The 20,497-nt window shown below is 42.0% G+C and overlaps 1 protein-coding gene across 2 annotated transcripts; it reads right to left on the reverse strand.

Moving 5' to 3' along the window:
* Positions 1 to 143: 143 nt before the first annotated feature.
* Positions 144 to 20,383, reverse strand: cenpj (centromere protein J). Of its 2 annotated transcripts, none has more exons than XM_039817853.1 (19): positions 20,255 to 20,383; positions 19,301 to 19,685; positions 18,211 to 18,337; positions 16,356 to 16,553; positions 16,067 to 16,211; positions 15,802 to 15,907; positions 14,733 to 15,515; positions 12,003 to 12,822; positions 10,756 to 10,888; positions 10,422 to 10,587; positions 8,942 to 9,073; positions 8,136 to 8,273; positions 7,115 to 7,205; positions 5,621 to 5,766; positions 5,336 to 5,425; positions 4,454 to 4,594; positions 3,835 to 3,919; positions 3,490 to 3,610; positions 144 to 949 (listed from the first exon to the last, which is right to left on the reverse strand). In XM_039817853.1, the coding sequence occupies exons 2-19, from the start codon at positions 19,655 to 19,657 to the stop codon at positions 757 to 759; spliced, it is 3,972 nt and encodes a 1,323-aa protein (XP_039673787.1). In that variant the 5' UTR covers positions 19,658 to 19,685; positions 20,255 to 20,383; the 3' UTR covers positions 144 to 756. The 2 variants fall into 2 exon arrangements, with proteins under 2 accessions (XP_039673787.1, XP_039673786.1); XM_039817852.1 differs by having other exon boundaries at positions 5,621 to 5,769.
* Between the last annotated feature and the right edge of the window lie 114 nt (positions 20,384 to 20,497).

The raw sequence follows: 20,497 nt of genomic DNA on the forward strand, positions 1-20,497 counted from the left end.
CTCAAATCAGCTGTTCGGATACCGAAAACTCTGAGTTTCCCCTCTCAGGGTAAATCAACTCAGGGATCAGGGTTAAACCTCCTTCCTGAAACAGACCCCTGCACTTACACCTTGACAACAATTGTCAAAACAAAGATTCATGATTCTAAAAACAAAAATAAATTTATTTTACAAAAAATATACAGTCAGCTAAGAAAATAAATATGTATTTAACATTTTTACAAATTATAATAGTTGTAAACAAACCCTTTTAAAACCCAAAACACCTCACTCACACACCACACACTTTGTTTCTATACAGCATTTCATTATGCCCAGGCCTTTACTGAAGATGTAAACAATTTGAGTTATTGTTAAAATGTTTAGATTTATAACTGTGAATGAAGTTTGGTGATAGATCATGAGCCCAAAAATATCCTGGCACAAACAAACAAGACAGACAAAAGATATTCTTTGCATCACTGAAACATTAAAGTTGCCATGTGGAGTTTTCTTGCAAACCCAGTTCCTGTTTACAAAACTCGTTGAGTGTAACCTTGAGGTGAATAAATAAAAAAATGCAGGTTTTTTTTAAAGGCTCACGACGACTTTAACTCATTCACTGTTATCTGCTGTAGCTGCATGTTGAAGAAGAGAGCAACAAAAGAAGTGATTCAAACAAGTCCGATTTGGTGGAGACATTTTGCAGATATGTCTCTGAGAATCCGAGCTGTACCGACTCAGAAAAAGTGAGGTTTGCTTTAAGACAGCGTATTTCTACGCCATGTTGTCCACGATGACGTTGCCATCTTTGTCTTTGATCCTGAGCCGCCCGGTGGGGTAGTGGGTTTCCTGCCTGCCATCGGTGTAGACTGTCTTCACGGTGCCGTCTGGATACTCCCTCCTCTTGTAGTCAGCTGTGTGGATCTCCTTCTGGCCGGTGTTGAAATGGATCTCCTTTGTGCCGTCCCTGAGGGAGGCAGCACACGCTCCCAGTTAGAGCTGCTTTAAGGTGGAAGGAGGTGAGTCATCATGGAGTAAATACTCAACTCCAATCCGTGAAAGGGCTGCATTAATTACTTGATTGTCTCATACAAGTATAAAACTAGATATGAGCATAGAATTGGAATTGATTAGTCGATGGACCGAAAAATAACTGAACTATTGGCAATTATTTTTATTGTTTTTTAAAGCAAAAATACCGGGGGGGCCTCTAGCTCACCCAGTGGGAGCGTTCTCCCCATGTTGGCTAAGTCCTGCAGCGGCGCTGGTTCCAATCGGACCTGCTGCCCTTTACTGCGTGTCATCCCCCATCTCTCTCCCCCTTTCATGTCTAACTGTCACTATAATAAAAAGGGAAAAGCCCCAAACAAATAATCTTTAAAAATAAAAAAAAATAAACTGGTTACACTTTCTACAGTGTTATCGGATTATGTAAACAATCGCTAGTTGCAGCCTTAATATTTCACTTATTTTAAAAGTACATACAACAATGTCAAATTCATTCACTATCATTCACAATCCAAGCAAAAGTACAAAAGTATTAATAGCTTATTAAACGCAGTATCAAAAAAAAAACTGACAGATTGTTAATACCAATGCATTAGTATGAATCATTTCACTGTTATAACTGGTCGAGGTAGAGCCAGTTTGAACTACTTTAATATTTTAGAAGCTTTCAATAACTTGAAGACTAGTAAATTCATCTGGAGTAGAAGTATAATATACCTCAAGCAATTCAACTTTTTAACTCTTCATCACTGAGTATTAGATCAGACTCACTGACATCACAACTTCACTAAGTGCAACTTGCAAAACAGTTTTATCTACAGCTTTATCAATACAACTTATATATGTTTTAAATGATTTGTTCCTATATTCTATCCTATTATTATTTCATGTATATTATATCCTATTATTTCAGGTATATTCTGTATGTGTGCTGTGTCTGATATTTTGCTGCTGCAACACTAGAAATTCCCATTTTTTTTTTTGGGATCAATAAAAATCTATATGAGTAAATCTCTGCCTGCAGGAAGTCTCAAACCTGGAGAACTGTGAAGTTTCCTCCACACCCGATGTTAAGTTTTCACCGTAGACGTTTGGTTGAATTAGAACTCGTAAAAACAGCCGCAGCTCTTCACTTACGGGACAGTCTTCATCAACGACGTTTCATTTACGGGATTGTTCAGGTGCCGCTGGACCCTCACCTTCCTCTTTTTTTTGTGTTGGCGTTCTAAACTACGGTCGATTTATTAGGACTATGTTTAACTGCTCCTCAGATCTCTGACAGCTAGCTAGACTATGGGCCTTTCTCATTTCCCAAATTTGTACCTCCTCGGTCCTCTGGCTTGTGACCTGGAAATCATTCTCAGCGCGCCATGTTGAAGGACGTCCCAACTCCTAATATGCACATTGAAGAGCAAGGATCGAGCATCGAGGAGGCTCCTTGGAGGAGAAATAATCGAGGATACACCGATGTATCCTCTGCGACGTTCTTTTCGCCCGTGGCATGTAAACAAAGAGGCGTGCGAGAGGAGGAGAGAGCGAGCGATAATATCCGCGGCTCCATGGTTAATCTCACGTTATGGCTCGGGCCGGTCCGATCGTACAAATTAACATTCTGATTAATAGCAGGTGGGTGAAATAATACACAATTGACTGGGAAAATATTAACGTTCTCTAAAATGTGAACATTTCAGAGCTGCTGTCGAACAGACTGCTTCATTTGAAAGTGTGTCTGAGAGACTCAAGAAACAGCAGCAACTTCATTAGGACTATTTCAGAAGTAAAAGGTCAAGTTCTGTTTCCTCGGTCAAGTTTAGGTAACACTTTACTTGAAGGTATCTACAGAAGAGTGTCACGACACTGTCCTGACACATGAACCCTAACCATATATAGAACATATCCATACCACTTAAAAATGACATTTAAAAAGCGTTATGTCATAAACGTTTATGAATTGTTTATGTTTATGACACGTTCATGACTGTCATGTCACTCTTATGTAGATACCTTCAAGTAAAGTGTAACCCAAGTTTATAACTAGCCTACAGTTTGTTTTACTGTAGTGACATTACGTATGGTGCGTATGGAAACGTTAACAAGCAGCCTCTCTAATTGTTAAAGTAAATGGTTATAGAAAATGCTCATACATTAATGCAATACATTATTTAAAAAGCAACGCAGCCTACAGGGATGAAGGGACAGTGAAATGTCCATATGGGTCTTGACTAAGAGACCCGTAGCGAGGAGAGGAATCCGGGATGCACAAACTGGGAATTGGGATTATCGGTTTTCTCTTGCACGACTAAAACAACTTCTGAACGTACACGCGTTCCACCAAAACAAGTTCCTTCCCGAGGCTATTTTGCAGAGGCGCCGTCCACCGCTCAGTTAAAGAAATGCCAATAAACCAGAGCACGTTTTTCTCCCATCCTGTTGTGTGGACTAGCCAGACCTTCCTCCGCAGCGCTGTGGAGAGGGGTCTGGCAATGCGAGACTACTTACGGGTTGACTTGTATGATGGTCCCGTCTGTCAGCACGCTCTCCTCCCGGCCGTTGGGGAACAGGTTCTTGACCGTCTGATCTGAGAAGGTGATTTCCTTACGGCCGTCTGGGAAATGCTTTTCTGGAGCAGAATAAAATAATGTATTAATGTACAGGACGGTGTAATCGTTCATAACCATGCAGGTTTTAGGTCACTGATGTGCAGATATTTTCCCTTTTCCAGGCCATTCTCTGTAAACTCCAGTCCGTCTGGCACCAATAACCATGCCGTATTTAAAGTCACGGAAATTGATCTGCACTTATTTTTATAACTGAACATTGATTTTGCTGATCATCTGCTCTCACCAGTCTGGTTGTTGGGGAAGTGCAGGACCTCCATGCCATCTGGGTAGGTGATGTGTGTAGTCTGGGCGTCAGCGTAGTAGTAGATCTGAGCACAAGGAGCAGCGCCGTGATAAGAGAGTTACCAGTAGATGAATTCAGAACGGGTAACTTGGTAACATTCAACTGTGAACGCTACCCTTCTTACCTTAACAATGAAAATTAATAATAAATCTTCGAAAACTTCAAAATTGCACAGCCTCATTAGAATATGTAAAATACAGTCCATGTAAGACTGTGTAATCTACTTTCCGAGCAAAAGAAGGTAGATGGTGTGCACATCTAACCCAGCAGGGTGCAGGTTCAATAAAGGTCTTAATCTAAAATAAGGACATCATTTTACATTTAAAATTTCTACATTAAAAGTCTAACTTCCTAAGGAAGTACAAACGTTGCTCTCCCTTCTTACAGACCGCATCACAATTGACATCAAACTTCAGGTTTTCATCGATGACGGTTCCCAGATACTTCTACTGTTCAACAAACTCCTCAATGCATTGTAAATTATTTGTGTGTTGCCTCTCGTTTTCCTGTGTTGTTAGTCAAAAGTGTCTGCCACATGAATGTGATGTATATGTCTCACCACTCTCTGGTCACCTGTGACCTCTTTGGTGTCTCCGTTGAAAAAGGTGACTTTGGCCGACAGTCCGTCTGCTGAAACCTCCTTCTTGGTCCCGTTGGGGAAGACGATGAGACGACCGCCACCGGCCAGAACCTTCTCGATCTGGAAGTATCAGACCCAGCAGAGCTCCATCAGCAGCTTATAACGACAAACAATCGCACTGCAAAACAACTTTTTCATATTAACACCATGCGTTGTTCAAGTCTTTAATAGAGCCAGACTGATATATCGGCGGGCCGATATTATCGGCCGATATTAGGCATTTTCCAAACTATCATTAACAAAATGTAGTTAATATCTATTTCTAAGAATCTAATAACTCTGTTATATACTGTGTGTGTGTGAGTGTGAGTGTGAGAGAGAGAGAGAGAGAGAGAGAGAGAGAGAGACCAAAGTCTCGGAGGTGCAGAAGTCTAGTTCTCTCTCAGACAACTTGAACAATATGCTGGAAGCTTATTACAGGCGCCAAAACAACGCCAAAAATAAAGTGCCGGTAGATATAAGTCTGGAAATGGCCCCAACAAACACAATATATTTGTGTTTGAGTAATATTTGCTACAAACTACAGTGCCCAGCTGTTTTATTAATTTTAAATATAATTATTATAGAAGCTATTCATTTGTAAGCCATATTTAAAGATTTACATCTTCAGTAGGAACACATGGGCTGGGGGTAACAGACAGGCTTGAGAAGTCAAAGTATTGAGAGATGGACTTAACACGTTGTTTTTGGTCTTTTCATGGGATTTGTAGACAAGAGAACTTAACTAATGAAAGCAGCCAATTCCTGCTATTAGGGGTGCATGATAGAATGTAAAAATGGCACATCTTTCCACTTTCTCACCTTCCCATCGGGGTGTGTGATAACCTCCTGGGCCGATTCTGGCTCTTCGACCTCACTGCACTTTGGCTCTTTTGGCAGAGAATCGCTTTTCTAGAAAGACAAGATGTCAAAAAAATAATAATTCCAGCGGCCTGATAGACAGCAGCATGTCGAGGTAGGCTCCAAAAGACCCACAATCCTGAACAGGATACAAAGGTTAAAAAAAATAAATAAAGAACTGACCAGACAGTCAACTGTCTCTAAACAAGCTGAGGGGTTGTTATACCAGAGAAAAGAGTCTCTTACCGGAGAGCAGTTTGAGCTTGAGTGTTGGTTTGGCAGTTTGTCCTGGCTCTTGCTGGCAGGCGTTGACCTCTCCTCTGTCCTCCTGCCAGGCAACGAGGAGGAAGAGGAGCCTGGCCCTGATGGCCTCCTTAGGCTGCTCTTTATCCCTGCTGACATTTGACACAAAAACAGAAAAATAAAAAATCTTCACCATTCTTAACAAATAAAAAAAAATACAAATAGGGGTGATTAAATCAAATGTGGAGACATCTTTCTAGGGTTTGGAGCCGAGCAGGTTGTGTCTTTTTCGTGGAGAACAGCTGCCTGCTTCGACTGAACACACCACTCTAAAAGCAGCGAGTGTGAACCAAAAACGGTTTCAGTTTCAGGCTGGAAGACCAAAACAACGAGCTGAAAGTTACTGTTAAGCTCCGTAGAGCTGAGGGGAGCTGCACAGTTGGGTGATTTCTGTGGGTTCATCAATACGCACACCACCTTTTACAAGTAGTCATGTGATAGTTTATATATAGTATATACACTCACCTAAAGGATTATTAGGAACACCAGTAAGATTTCCCCTTTAATGAAATTAATCTAATCTAATCAACCAATCACATGGCAGCTGCTTCAATGCATTCAGGGGTGTCGTCCAGGTCTAGACAATCTCCTCAACTCCAAACAATGTCAGAATGGGAACGAAAGGTGATCTAAGAAACTTTGAGCGTGGCATGGTTGTTGGTGCCAGACGGGCTGGTCTGAGTATTTCACAATCTGCTCAGTTACTGGGATTCTCACCCACAACCATTTCTAGGGTTTACAAAGAATGGTCTGAAAAAGGAAAAACATCCAGTATGGGGCAGTCCAGTATGAGCGAACATCCGTCATGCCTTGTTACCACTGTGCAGGCTGCTGATGGTGTAATGGTGTGGGGAATGTTTTTTTTGGCACACTTTAGGCCCCTTAGTACCAACTGAGCATCGTTTAAATGCCACAGCCTACCTGAGCATTGTTTCTGACCATGTCCATCCCTTTATGACCACCATGTACCCATCCTCTGATGGCTACTTCCAGCAGGATAATGCACCATGTCACAAATTGGTTTCTTGAACATGACAATGAGTTCACTGTACTAAAATTGCCCCCACAGTCACCAGATCTCAACCCAATAGAACATCTTTGGGATGTGGTGGAACGGGAGCTTCGTGCCCTGGATGTGCATCCCACAAATCTCCATCAACTGCAAGATGCTATTCTATCAATATGGGCCAACATTTCTAAAGAATGCTTCCAGCACCTTGTTGAATCAATGCCATGAAGAATTAAGGCAGTTCTGAAGGCGACACTGAACACGGTATTACTAGGGTGTTCCTAATAATCCTTTAGGTGAGTGTATATATTTCCATCAACAACAAAAAAAGAATATGGAGTTACAGGTCTGCAAAAACCTGTAACTCCAAAGCCCATGTTCCAGAAATCTGTTTCTATGTTCCTGTGAATAGAAACTCTTCACCATACCTGTAACAACCTGACTGCTCTCCCTTCTAGTGGCTGCAGCAGTGCTGCTTTGTGGAGGGCTGTTGCTCCTTCCTCTGGAGTCAAGAGGACTCTAAAAACACAGACACACAGACAGAGATGCCAAGATGAGGGAAAAAAACTGAAGAGACAATCACTGATGAAAGATTTAACCATGAAGTACATAACCCTTGTGTTGTCCTTCGGGTCCCAGTGACCCGAAGGACAACACAAGGATTATGTACTTCCGTTTACTTTGTTGAGAATTGCTCTCTAAACAAGGGTTAATGCAGCACCTTAGTTCTTGTTTGTACAGCATTTTGGTCAGCTTAAACTGTGTTTAAATGTGTTCTAGAAATAAACTTTACTTACTTACTTTAAAAGAAACCGGTTTTAGAGAGCAATTCTCAACAAAGTAAACGGAGTATATTCGACTGTTGTCGTTCGGTCACCGGACGGAAGGACAACCGAAGGGGTATAAGGACTATCAAAGGAAAACCGGATTTACTTTTCGTTTTGTTAACAGTCGCTTTGTGTGAAGATAAATCATAGACACTATTTCTCCCACATTGTCTTGGTCAGACAGATTTAAAATATGTAATTAATAGGGCTGTGCTCGATTGAAGAAATTCTTAGTCGACTAACACTCATTCAATTGTATCGACTAATCGATTAGTTGATTTAATCGACAGATCTGTAAATCGGAGTTTCTCCGCACAGAGTCATGCAAAAGCACCACTTTCATTATTGCGTTTACCAGAGATGTGCTCGTACGTTTCTTGGAAATAAGTCATTCAGCATGAAAAAAAGCATCAAACGTGACTAATCGACTAAAGAATCTAAGTTGACTAAGACCAAAACGACCGATTAGTCGACTAAGAGGGAGCAGCCCTAGTAATTAAATTTAAGTCTAAATCAAGAATTTGTTTTGTGAACAATATGTCATTTGTGTTTTTATTAACACTACATTCCAGAGAACATGAATACGGTACAACCAATAACAAATGGTTTAAAACATGCTTACGGCGAATTTCACTCCTTTGGTCACAGATGACACATTATTCTCAAACATTTTGGGACCGTCTTTCGTTTCTTTGTCCTTCTCTGCGTTGACGGGGTTTTTCTTCCAGGCGCTGAGGCGAAGCTTTTCCAACATACGGATCTTAAATTAAAAAAGGAGAGAGTATACTTAACACATTTTAAATAAAGAAAAACGCACAACAAGGCTGCAACTACAACCGAATCGTGGCAGCAATAAACAAAAATGCACATAACGAGAGTTTTATTATTCAAAGACTCAAAGATTATTAAACTATTACACTCTCACTTTAGCTACAAACATTCAGCAAAGATAACTTTTACACTTTTTAACAACTTTTTCACTTACTAACAATATTTCATGGATATCTTTCTCTATGATACACGAAGGCCCGCTTTCCACCTGGTATTAAAATGTGATCTGGATGAGATCCAATGAATGGGTCCTTGTATTTACGCTGGTTATTCCGGTGTGTTCCGGTTATCTTGATTGTGGCTGCATTGTGATCAAATCTCAATTTGTTAGCGGGGCTGGCGGGCAGGCAGAAGACTTTCAGCTGCATATACAACTTGTACTTCTACGGGCTTGCTTTACACTAGCAAGAAGAGAAGTAGGGCGACCTTTCAACTTGTGTTAAGAATGTGGTAATGCTGTATGGACTGCCAGACCACCTCCAGATGTGGTCTGACATTCCGCATTTACACCTGGCATTAACATGTGTTTCTCCTTTACCGATAACAATATCCAGATATTTCAATGTCAGTAAAAAGGGTCAAAGGTCAGGTGGGTACCTCATCCCGGAGAGAACTGTTCTCCTGGCTGAGGGAGTCGATCTGCTGCCGCAGCCGGCTGTTTGTGGAGGCCCAGCGACTCTCCCTCCCCCTCAGCTCCTCCTGCAGGGAGCTCAGTTGCTGCTTCAACACCTGGCACGGGGGACAAGGACTGATTACAGCAGAGCTCCACCCATTTCACCCATAACACAGTATCTTCTTCTTGGGCTGCTCAACGGGTTAATTGTTATTTGATCATTTTATTGAATAAGGGAAAAAGTTCAGTTGCTTGTGGATGTGAAACATACTTTTCTAGATCTACAAACGTAGCACTCACTCTTAAATCTGTGATGCGACTGCAGTGTAAAATGGGTCAATGAGTGGAAACTTATTACTAGCCTAAATCATTTTATGTGAACTGTAACCAGGGTCCAACATTAACTTTTATGTCCACCAGCTAAATGGCTAGTGAATGTTATATTTTTACCAGCCACTCAATAGATTACCATTGTTTCTTGGCTGGTGAAAGAAGCAAATCTACCAGCCACTTGCATATTTTACCAGCATTTGGCTAGTAGATGGTGCTGATTTTGGACCCTGACTGCAACTAAACAATGTTAAAGTGCTCATATTATGCTCATTTTCAGGTTCATAATTGTATTTAGAGGTTGTACCAGAATAGGTTTACATGGTTTAATTGTCAAAAAACACCATATTTTTGTTGTACTGCACATTGCTGCAGCTCCTCTTTTCACCCTGTGTGTTGAGCTCTCTGTTTTATCTACAGAGTGAGGCATCTCACTTCTGATCCATCTTTGTTGGGAGTCGCAGTGCGCAGTAGCTAGGTAAGGACTACTAGCCAGTCAGAAGCAGAGTTTGAGGGCGTGCCATGCTAGCAGCTAGGTGAGCATTATAACGTGTGTTACAAAGTGACGCATGTTCATCACAGAAGTAACGGCTGGACTACAACAGAGCTGTTTGGAGCAGTTTGTGAACAGAGTTTTCTGTTGGAGATGGTAAGTCCTTTTGGGGTGGACTTTGGGCTTTTTCACTCAACCTATAACATGCACTAAAAATATATATATAACCCAATAGAGGAAAGGGAAAAAGCCAAAAAGCATAATATGAGCACTTTAAATTCTGGTTTATGCCAATACCTGGTAGCAATGCTATATAATATGAATTTTATTTTGGTGTGACAGTCAAAGACTTATCGAAAATTGTCACTACTGCGTGTCTTTATGTTGTTAGTTTAATTCACCGATTTGATTTCTCCAATCTCTATCTTAAACCTGTATAACTTATTTTGGCCACTGGTGGGCAGCAGAAAGAAGCTGTTAACAGAACAATGACATATCACTACTTTTTTAATTCATATCACAAACAGTTTCCTATTTACACAAACAGCAGACGCAGCAGCAACATCAGTATTTATTTGAAGTTTGTAACGAATGTGCATGTAAAGTATACAAAAGTCAACTTAACTATCTTGAGACCTCACCTGGATTTCCTCTCGCTCCTTCTTGTCGGGCATGGCTCTGGCGGCCGACGCATGTTTCTCAAACAGTTTGCGCTCCTTATGCAACTTCCTGTTCTCCTCTTTCTTATACTCTTCAAACTTGGCCAGCTCCTCTGCTTTTATCTGTTCAAACTCCAAACGCTCTTTCCTACAAAAACAACAACAAAGTAGACATAAATCACACAGTCAAGCAGATGGGAGGAAAGAAAGAAAATGTATAAAACAAAACGGAAAATACAGAAAAACTGAACAGCAAATCAAAAGAACCCTTTGTTTTGGAAGGTCATTTACAAGGTAAACATCAGGTGATGATCACCTGAGATTTTCCTGGTTTTTCTCGTTCTCCTGTCTGAGTTTGGTGACGGCAGCATTCTCCTTTTTAAATCTCTCGATCTCAAGCTCCAGCTCAACCAGTCTCTCCCTCAGCTGTCTGGACTGGACCTGCTGGCCTGGGGACAAGGACACACACACACAAACTGAAAATAATACCCACTGTTGAAGATCTAATTTAATATCTAAACCGTAAAGGCCGTTTTATGGTTCTGCGGAGGATCCACGCAGAGCTTTCGCTGTAGCCTACGTAAGTGGCCTGATGTTTATACTTGTGCGCTGGTGTGTGCGTCGAGCCGGCGTGTGTGTGGAGTGGGTGATAGAGCGAGGGAGAAGTGAAAGAGTGACGGCGATTAGCTTCGGAGCGAGTAGCGACTCTAGAGTCATAGTGAGAGAAACAAAGTGTCTCCCCTGTTCTTTCTGACCACGGTGGGAAATCTGGAGCAGGGAAAGTTAACTCTCGCCTTGATTTCATGTTGTTTATGGAGAAGGAGAACCAGGAAATGAGTCGGGGGAACGTCAACGCTACCAGGCCACGGCCGAGCGACGTGCGTCGCCGCGATGTGTAGTTACATCTTTCGAGAGGTGCGCGTCAGGCTACGGCGTAGGGTCCGGCGTAGACGCAGAAGGGTCTGTGGGGGTACGCCGTCAATTCAACACAGAAGCATAAAATGGCCTCAACTCTGTGCCTATGTGACCAAAATTACCCTTAAAGACTAAGACTAAAATCTGTGACCATCTCTATTAGAGATGCAACAATATGGAATTTCAGGGCTGATAATCAGTTTTTTTGTGCTTGATGCGGATACGATGAACGATAATATTAATCTTACATATGCGAAAATGTGAAGGACAATAATATATATATTTAGATTGATAAGTTTCTGATACACCAATATTTAGAGAGCCTTCACAATCCCTAGAATAAAGAACATATTCATTTATTGTAGACTTGTTATTTATTTTTTTTTTTTTAAATATGAACTAGACACGTTTCCTTCTTTTTGACAAGCATGTATAGGCTATAGAAACCACTAAAATAACTTACCTGTTGGACTAATTTATGGTGACCACATACTAAACACTAAATCCAATAATTGAAAAATAATAAGGGATAGGTTGCGACCCTATCATCATGCATCAAATGCCAATCAAATTCATGTGTGAACGGTTTTAAAAACGTGCATCCTGTGTGACTGTAAATAGTGAGAATACCACCAGTGTTTGTCTCACCGGTCACCTCCTCTGGTTTTTTGGACTCAGGCAGAACAGAAGCAGCAGCAGCAGCAGCAGGAGGAGGCGGGAGAGGTGCATTCTGGACCTTTGGCTTCAACGAGGGGAACAACCTCGTCATGAGCTGGGAGGCGGGAGGAAGAGGAGGATCTGGCTCCTGAACAACTTTGCTCACGGCCACTTTCCTCAACAGAGTATGCACGGGTGGTGAGATCCCATTGGCTGTTGCCTTGGAAACTGGACTAACTCCTCTGCGTTCATTGGCTGTGCCGACGGCAGTCTCCTCCAGGTCGTTCCACGTGTCATCGTCGTCAAACACAACTCGCCCCTGCTGCCCGTCTTTGTCCTCTATCAGAGTGGACTCGTCGGCATTGCTGAGGACGCTGTCATCATCGACTCCGGTCACATCTGCAGCCGAATCCCTGCAACTGTCCTCGTCCTGATACGACCGCTTGTCGTACGGCGGCTTGGACTGGGCGGGAAAGCAAAGGGTGCTGGGAAACGAAGGTGGTTTGGCTGCTACTTCCTGGTCTTCAAATTCGGAGCCGCCACTGAATGAAACGTCAGAGTTTGCGTGCTTGTCTTCTCTCTCACCGTCCAGTTCCTCCTCATCCTCAACGCTTACTTTGTTCTTGAGTGCATCGTCTCTAATCTTTACCACAAATGCATCAGAGTTCATGGAACTGCTTTTACATGCCAAACCACAACTACTGCCAACACTGCTGCACCTCAGATGTGCACCGCTGGGTGCTGACTTGATGGGGGTGGAGGAGAGCCGCCGCGGGTGGAGGCCCCTGTCTTGCTGGTCCATCTGAAGAACCTGCAGAACAGAGTCGTTGAAATTAGCGCTGGGCAATATATCGATGTTATATCGATATCGCGATATGAGACTAGATATCGTCTTAGATTTTGGATATCGTAATATGGTTAAGTGTTGTCTTTCCCTGGTTTTACAAGCTGCATTACAGTAAAGTGATGTAATTCTCTGAACTTACCAGACCGTTCTAGCTGTTGTATTGTTTACCTTTACCCACTAAGTCATTAAATCATTTCCGGTGCTTATTTATCAAAAATCTCATTGTGTAAATAACATTTTGTTAAAGCACCAATAGTCAACCATACAACATCATCGCAGTATCGACATCGAGGTATTTGGTCAAGAATATCGTGATATTTGATTTTCTCTATATCGCCCAGCCCTAGTTGAAATCACACGGCTTTACAATCATCAGGTCAAATATAATCGAAAGAAAATCCACACAATCAAGTCTGTAATTACTGCCTACATTCATTCTTGCAGCTTTCTTTATACCATCCTAGTCCAAGCAGTTGTTTGCTGCAATCCTCGCATTGCAAATAAGAGAATATACTTGTCTTATACCATCAAGTTTTGTTGCTAAAAATGGTAAGCAGTCATCCAACATATGAACTATAAACTAGGGACTGAAATTGAATTTTTAGCACGCTTATAACAATTTGGTACATTTTCTCTACAATGATCATTTATTTTCCAGAGGGACTTTTAATGCCTATTGGACAGCCAACAGTAAAGAGATGACAGAAAATAAGGGGATGCACAAAAAAAAAGGGGGACGTTGTATTAAAAAGGTCCCATGGCATGAAAATTTCACTTTATGAGATTTTTTAACATTAATATGCGTTCCCCCAGCCTGCCTATGGTCAGTGGCTAGAAATGGTGATAGGTGTAAACCGAGCCCTGGGTATCCTGCTCTGCCTTTGAGAAAATGAAAGCTCAGATGGGCCGATCTGGAATCTTCTCCTTATGAGGTCATAAGGAGCAAGGTTACCTCCCCTTTCTCTGCTTTGCCCGCCCAGAGAATTTGGCCCACCCATGAGAGAGAGACATCATGGCTTTCAAACGAGCAAAGTGGCAGTTGGTCAAGGCCACACCCCCACTCTCCACCTTGCCCCCCCACATCCTCCTCAATAGCTACAGACACAGTGATTGCCGCATCCGGACAGCTCATTGTGGGACTGGCTCTAGTGGCTGTAATTCTACACCAAGGCTGAATTTCGGGAAAGAGACTTCAGATACAGTATTAGGGGACCACTAAGGTCTATATAAAAGAGACTTCAGATACAGTATTAGGGGACCACTAAGGCCTATATAAAAGAGACTTCAGATACAGTATTAGGGGACCACTAAGGTCTATATAAAAGAGACTTCAGATACAGTATTAGGGGACCACTAAGGTCTATATAAAAGAGACTTCAGATACAGTATTAGGGGACCACTAAGGTCTATATAAAAGAGACTTCAGATACAGTATTAGGGGACCACTAAGGTCTATATAAAAGCATCCAAAGAGCACCATGTCATGGGACCTTTAAACTATAAAAATTAATGTTTGGCCAATTGGGGGCAGTGAAAGCAAGCTGTACAACACAACACAGATGTGAGTGGGGTTTTAGAGCTTTTTAACCGAAAACAGCTGCCTGCTGCAACCTATACTGATGAGCGGTGCGAGTGAATCGAAGCAGTAAACCAAAAACAAGGAGCTGAAAGATGCCATTAAGCTCGGTATAAAAATGTTGATCATTATGGTAGAGAAAATGTAACAGACAAGACATCCAAGACATTTCATGCAATCTGAAAAAAAAAGTGTCAAATGAAGCATCAGGCTACATTTGGAAATAATTACAGTGTAAGAGCGGGAATTCACAAGTAATCTAAGACCTGACTTAAAACTACTGAGTTGAAGAAAGCACCTTCATGACAAAGGAGGAGTTGGACGAGAAGGACAGCTCCTCTGCCGCTTGCTCCAGCAGCTCAAACTCTCCCAGCTCCATGCTTTCCAACTGCCGGTCACAATCCCAGCGCTGGAGCTTCTCCTGGAACGACAACTCAAAGGACTCCTGTGGAACGCCGTCTCCCACTTCTGACCCCGTTCTTCCTTTGGCTGATTCCACCCTTATACCACTACTTGTCTCTCTGGCTGCGTCATTTCCAGCCTTCTCTGGCCCTCTCAACATGCCCACCTGTTTGGTTACAGGGTTTGGCTGTGCGTTGTGACCAGGGATCCTCACAGCCTGAGCTGACAGACCTACTTTCCTAATATTCTGCTCCTGTACTTGCCCCAATTGATGTCTTTTGGTTGGTCTACCCTCTGGGTCACTTTGAATAGACTCTGGTCCTTCTGTGTTCAGTCTCTGATGACTACCCAAAAGCCTCCTCCCAGCCACCTTACTCTCAACTCTGATGTCCCGAGGTGGCGAACTGATACCTCTTACTCGGTTTTCCTTGTTGAGTGTGGCGGTTTTACGCTGGACAGGAAGCCGCTGGACGCCATTTGTGCCACCTTTCTGGATAGCTACAGGATCAGAGTTGCTGCGGGAGATTACTCTGGCCTGGAGTTGTGGTTTGGGGACCTTCTTCACCTCCACCTTTGGTAACGGGGCTTTGCGTTTGTTGGTAAATCTTGAGAGGCCCTCGCCTCGCTTTAGAAATGCCTTCTTGGGAGGGGCTTGTACAGCTTCAGCTCCATCTTGGCTCTGTTGAGGTGAGGGGAGACAATGTGTGAATTTGAATGTTTGTTGCAAACGAATTTGGTATTGTAGCAACTGTAAAGCCTAAGATGTAAATCATTACAGTCAGTATGGACTGAGATGGTCACCCACAGTCTGCTACAAATCAAAATGTATGGCTCATAATTAAATGACCTGAAGAACTTTGCTTACAAACCTCTCCTGAGTTTCAGAACAATGTCCACTCTGTTTTAGTACTGACTGAGGATTTATTTTTCCGGTTCGTAAAGAGACCCTTGTTATATTCTCTGACCTTCTGTTGCCGGACAGACCTCAGCCTCTGTTCCTCCAGCATCAGCTGCTCCTCCAACAACTCCTCAAATGTCTTCTTCTGACCCCCGATACTCAGCTTTACAGGTCTGAAGAGGGGCGCACACACACAGACAAGGCAAGAGTATGCATACAGAAACAAACAATCATAGAAAACAGTAAACAAAACAGTTTCTGCTGTATGAATGGCTTGGGTTATATCTGCCTGAGAGTGTAATTTCAATACAATATTGGAATATAGGTTTTGCCTGTCATGGAAGACTTTATCTTCTTCTCTGCTGTGTTCTTCAGTCAAATCCACACCATCACTTGGCCTTAACGTGTCATCATGCTCATGAAAATGGCTAGTATCGACACTCGGTTCCTGATCATCTTCTCTGGAGTTCCACGTGCCTACAGAAAACACACACTGTTAGAATTTTATCCTGAAGTGATTTATCTCCACAATCATGTCAACAATCAAATGAAAGTAAGGGTAGCTGGCTGCTATACTCAAAATGCAAATACAACTTTAAGCTTAAAAAAACATTTCCTCACCCTTTTCTTTATCATCCACCTCCTGATAATCTTGACCTCTTGGTTCCCGCTGCTGACTCTGTGCAGGTGAGGGCTCTTGTTCCTGCCGGAGGCCACAGGTGGAGCCCTGTGGGTCCTCACGGCAGTTTATGGTGGGGCTGTGACAGGCTCCCAGGAGTGAGTAGTCTGCTTCAGACAGCGCTGAACTTTCTGTGTCATCTGCAAGATAAATTACAGTCACTTAGGGGCGGCAGTAGCTCAGTTAGTGGGACTTGGCTTGGGTCCCTCACGGGCCAAATAAGTAGCGTGGGCTGGTAGATGAAGAGGTGTATGTTCACCTCCTAGGCAAGACACAGAACCCCTAGTCTGGATTAGGGGTGCATGATATATCGACTCAATATCGTTATCGCGATATCACGTTGCGCAATATTATATCTGAAGTGTCGCAATAATTATGCAACATTTTGGTTTTTTTGTGGAGCGCTGCGTCCCGTCCGTGGGCTGTGTGTGGCTTAGTTGTGTTCGATTTAGAGCCCGCTTGAAACGCTATAATGATCATCATTTCATTGGCCAGTTACTGTGCCACGTGCACGTTAGTGCACATCAGCACACCGGTCCACTACGTGACAAACCCTATGGAGCGTACCACGTGTGTGCATATTTCGACAGAGTGACAGTGTAAGTGAAGAAATAGATAGACAACTAAACGGAACGAATCAGAGAAACAAAAGAAAAGTTGTGTCCTGTTCTCTTTATGTATTGTTTTTATACTGTCCAACCAGTAAAACATGTTCTGTTCTGTAGACATGGTCTTTATTTATTCATGTTGTACCAGTCCAGTATGACAGTCAGTTGAAATAAACCTGGTGTTATATTTGTTATGAATCTATTTTGATGCGTTTTCCCATAACTTTTGTAATTTTACATATGTTTAAAAATATCAAAGTTAATATTGATATCCCAATATTCATAATTGATATCGCAATATCACATTTTGTCAATATTGTGCAACCCTAGTATGGATCAACAGAAGTACGTTTTCAGGATAATTGCGTGACATCCGGCATGTGGCTCACGCCGGATGTCAGCCCTACTGGGTTCTTTCGGAATAAGTTTACAGCATTTACTGTACCTAACCGGAACGTTTAGGGACTGATTGGAGAGGATTTCTGTGGATGAGTACACACAGTGACAAACTGGTAAGAGCAAATTATGTTTAACCATGTATCCAGCTAATTTAAATAGCTCACCTTACTGTTTTGTGTGAACAGTTAACTTCATATAATATTTTATGTGGCAAGAAAACCAAAACAAGTTCCTTACCAAGACTATTTTGCAGAGTCACCGCTGTGTCATGAGCTCAGCGCTGCCCTCAACTATTGTGATTGGTTTAAAGAGATGCAAACAACCCAGAGCATTCTTTCCCACTATCCTAGAATGCCTGTGTGGAGTAGCCAGACCTTAGTTCACACATTAAAAGCTACGACTAAGTGGGGGGGAAATCAGGTAAAAATACATACACTCTCTCCAACCTACATATTTTATATCATAATTTATTTATTTTTTTTTCATTTTATTGTTTATTTTTACAGGGACAATGCACAATTAAAAGTAATTGCACCAGAATTAGCTAATAGCTAGTTTACATCTGCTGTCCCTGGGCAGGTAAACAAATAAAATAAATACATTAAATACACCACATAAAACATCACAATACATACATATCCAGAAATATAAAATTTAAAACCAAAATATAAAGAACAGATAATTTGCAACACAGTCGTTAGTGGTTGCAGATCTGTTCTGATAGTAGCCAGTACTTAAGTGAAGCAAATCATCACATTTGCAGTTGTTCTGGTCATTTTGTCTTTTTTACCTCCTGCGCACTGCTGAGGGCCATTCATCATTCCCAGCAGCCTCTGCTGCTCCTGCTGGAGGCGAAGCAGCTCCTCCAACTGATTGGCTTTCAGCTGCTCCTGCATGTGCTGCTGCCATTTCCTCAACTACACAAACACACAATATTATATCTTAATTAGCCATGTCGCTAAGCAACTCTTATCCACATGGTCTCAGTGTTTTTCAGTAGGCATAAATGCATTTCAACTAAACACATGGCTTTATATTAACTCACTGGTCAAAGTGTGTATTAATCCTGTGACCTCACACACTGACACTAATCCTCCTACAGTAAGTGCTTTCCAAGAATGTATTTGTTGCTGCTGTTTGTGTGTGTGTGTGTGTGTTTGCAGTATGTGTGTGTATGCAGTATGTATACTGATAAGTTAAGATAATAAAAGTACTGACTGACTTGCATGCACACACTCCCGTCACTATTTGAGATCTTCCCGACATAAATAGCCTTCGAGGAAAAATACTAATTATAGCACAGAGAGTCAAAGAGTGTGTCTGGTCTGTGTGTGATGGAGGTGGGGGTGATAAGTACAGGAAAGAGGGATATAATCATCATTTAAGTCCACACAAAATGCAGGACATCAACAGATGTCCTGAACATTATTAGCGGACAGGTTGCTGCAGGCCTATTTCCATTTGGTTTAATTTGACGAGCTGTTAAAACTGTGTGTACATCAAAATAAGGTGTTCAATCAGCCTCAGTATTATCAGCCCTATTAGTATCAAAATAAATATAAAACAATATATGTTTAGGTATGGAAAATCAGCACTTAAATTGTTAAGCAGATGTCCATCTCATCAGATTGCATGGTAGTGGGAAGAGCTTTCAATTTCGGCTGCCATGGTCAGGTGTTTCAGATATTATTCTGGTAGAAATCTGATTCAGAAAATTCTTTGTAATGTTAATTTTGACAACCAGATTGTGCATCCTGATTAAGAATATCAAACACTCATTATATTAATACAGTGAGAGGCAATTAATATGTGTTCCTGCCTTGAGCATAAACAATATCAACTGTATGAGACACCAGATTCTGAAAATGCAATGTCCTTACCTGTTCTAGCTTCATCCTTAGGGGCAGATCCTGGGATTTGCTTGCCATCTCATCCAAACTGTCCAACTCTCCATTTGAATTTCCGTTCACTGGCCAGTCAGTCCCAGCCCTTTCACCTCCAGGTGAAAATCCATTCACACCGAGGCAGCTGCTGTCTGCCGAGGCGGGCAGAGGGGCGAAATCGGAGATAAATGAGTCGTCTGGCTTCAGGGAAGGGGATCCCACGGCAGACATGTGCCGTAAGGAGCCAACCAAATCCGGACAGGGGCTAAGGATCACCCCGGCTCTGGTGCTACTTGGCATCCACCGGGCTAAGAAATCTGCCTGGGAGTACTGAAGCCCGGCTGGAGATGACATGATAGCCCAGTGTCTCAGGCAGGGCTCGCTAATCAGGGATTTAAACAACAGATTATGGTAACAGGTTAAGTGTTAATCACACCGCGAATACACATCGTACAACACGCTCTAGATGATGCCCAGATCCAATAAACTATTTATAAGATAGTAACCGGTTTACGTTTAAACGATATTAGCTATTTAATAAGTATTAAGTATCTAGCTTCCGGTTAAACGTTACACCGTGACGTTAGCTAGCATATCAAGACGACACAGTGTCTGTTTAAACGTTAAAGTAAAATGACTGTTTGTTTGGTTAGCAACGGCGACTAAACCACAGCTGTGTATGAAAACCATAGACAGTATATAAAAACAGAGTGGCTAAATCACTAACAGCGTAACAACATTCATGGTGTGCATCAGCCTGCATCACTTAATTTAGCTCATAGTTTTGCTTTTGGTACGTTTTAATCCATTTTCGGTGCATTTAAAAAGTTTCCCTGGTGATTAGCAGGCTACGTTTTACTTGAGATTTAAACGTGTTTTACACATATTACACCGTAGTGGCGAGACAGAGAATCTAGCAACATTAAAAAGGTCAAAACACATGTGATTTACCTGTAACATAGGAGAAACTCGGTATGAAAACGTACGTCATAGAAACATAACAGACAGAAGTTTGAAGCCTGCCGCCATATCAAAACAAAGCCCGCGAGAGTAAAAAAAAAACAACAACGACAACGCTGTTGTTGTATTATGGGTAATGTAGTTTAACTGTGTTTTTTAATCGCCGTAAGCTAGTTGATTTATTTGTGTTTTGGTTTCATATATACGACTAAGTTAATTAAACTATGTATCAAC

The sequence above is a fragment of the Perca fluviatilis genome, chromosome 12, assembly GCF_010015445.1.
Source record: "Perca fluviatilis chromosome 12, GENO_Pfluv_1.0, whole genome shotgun sequence".
Lineage (NCBI taxonomy): Eukaryota > Metazoa > Chordata > Actinopteri > Perciformes > Percidae > Perca > Perca fluviatilis.

Excerpts from the sequence above, each read along its gene's own strand:
- cenpj (XM_039817852.1), bottom strand. The coding sequence starts at position 19,657 with ATGTCATCTCCAGCCGGGCTTCAGTACTCCCAGGCAGATTTCTTAGCC. Across the intron at positions 18,338-19,300 it reads TAAGGATGAAGCTAGAACAG|TTGAGGAAATGGCAGCAGCA; the intron begins GTAAGGACATTG and ends GTGTTTGTGTAG. Across the intron at positions 5,770-7,114 it reads GAGCAGTCAGGTTGTTACAG|CAGGGATAAAGAGCAGCCTA; the intron begins GTATGGTGAAGA and ends GTCAAATGTCAG.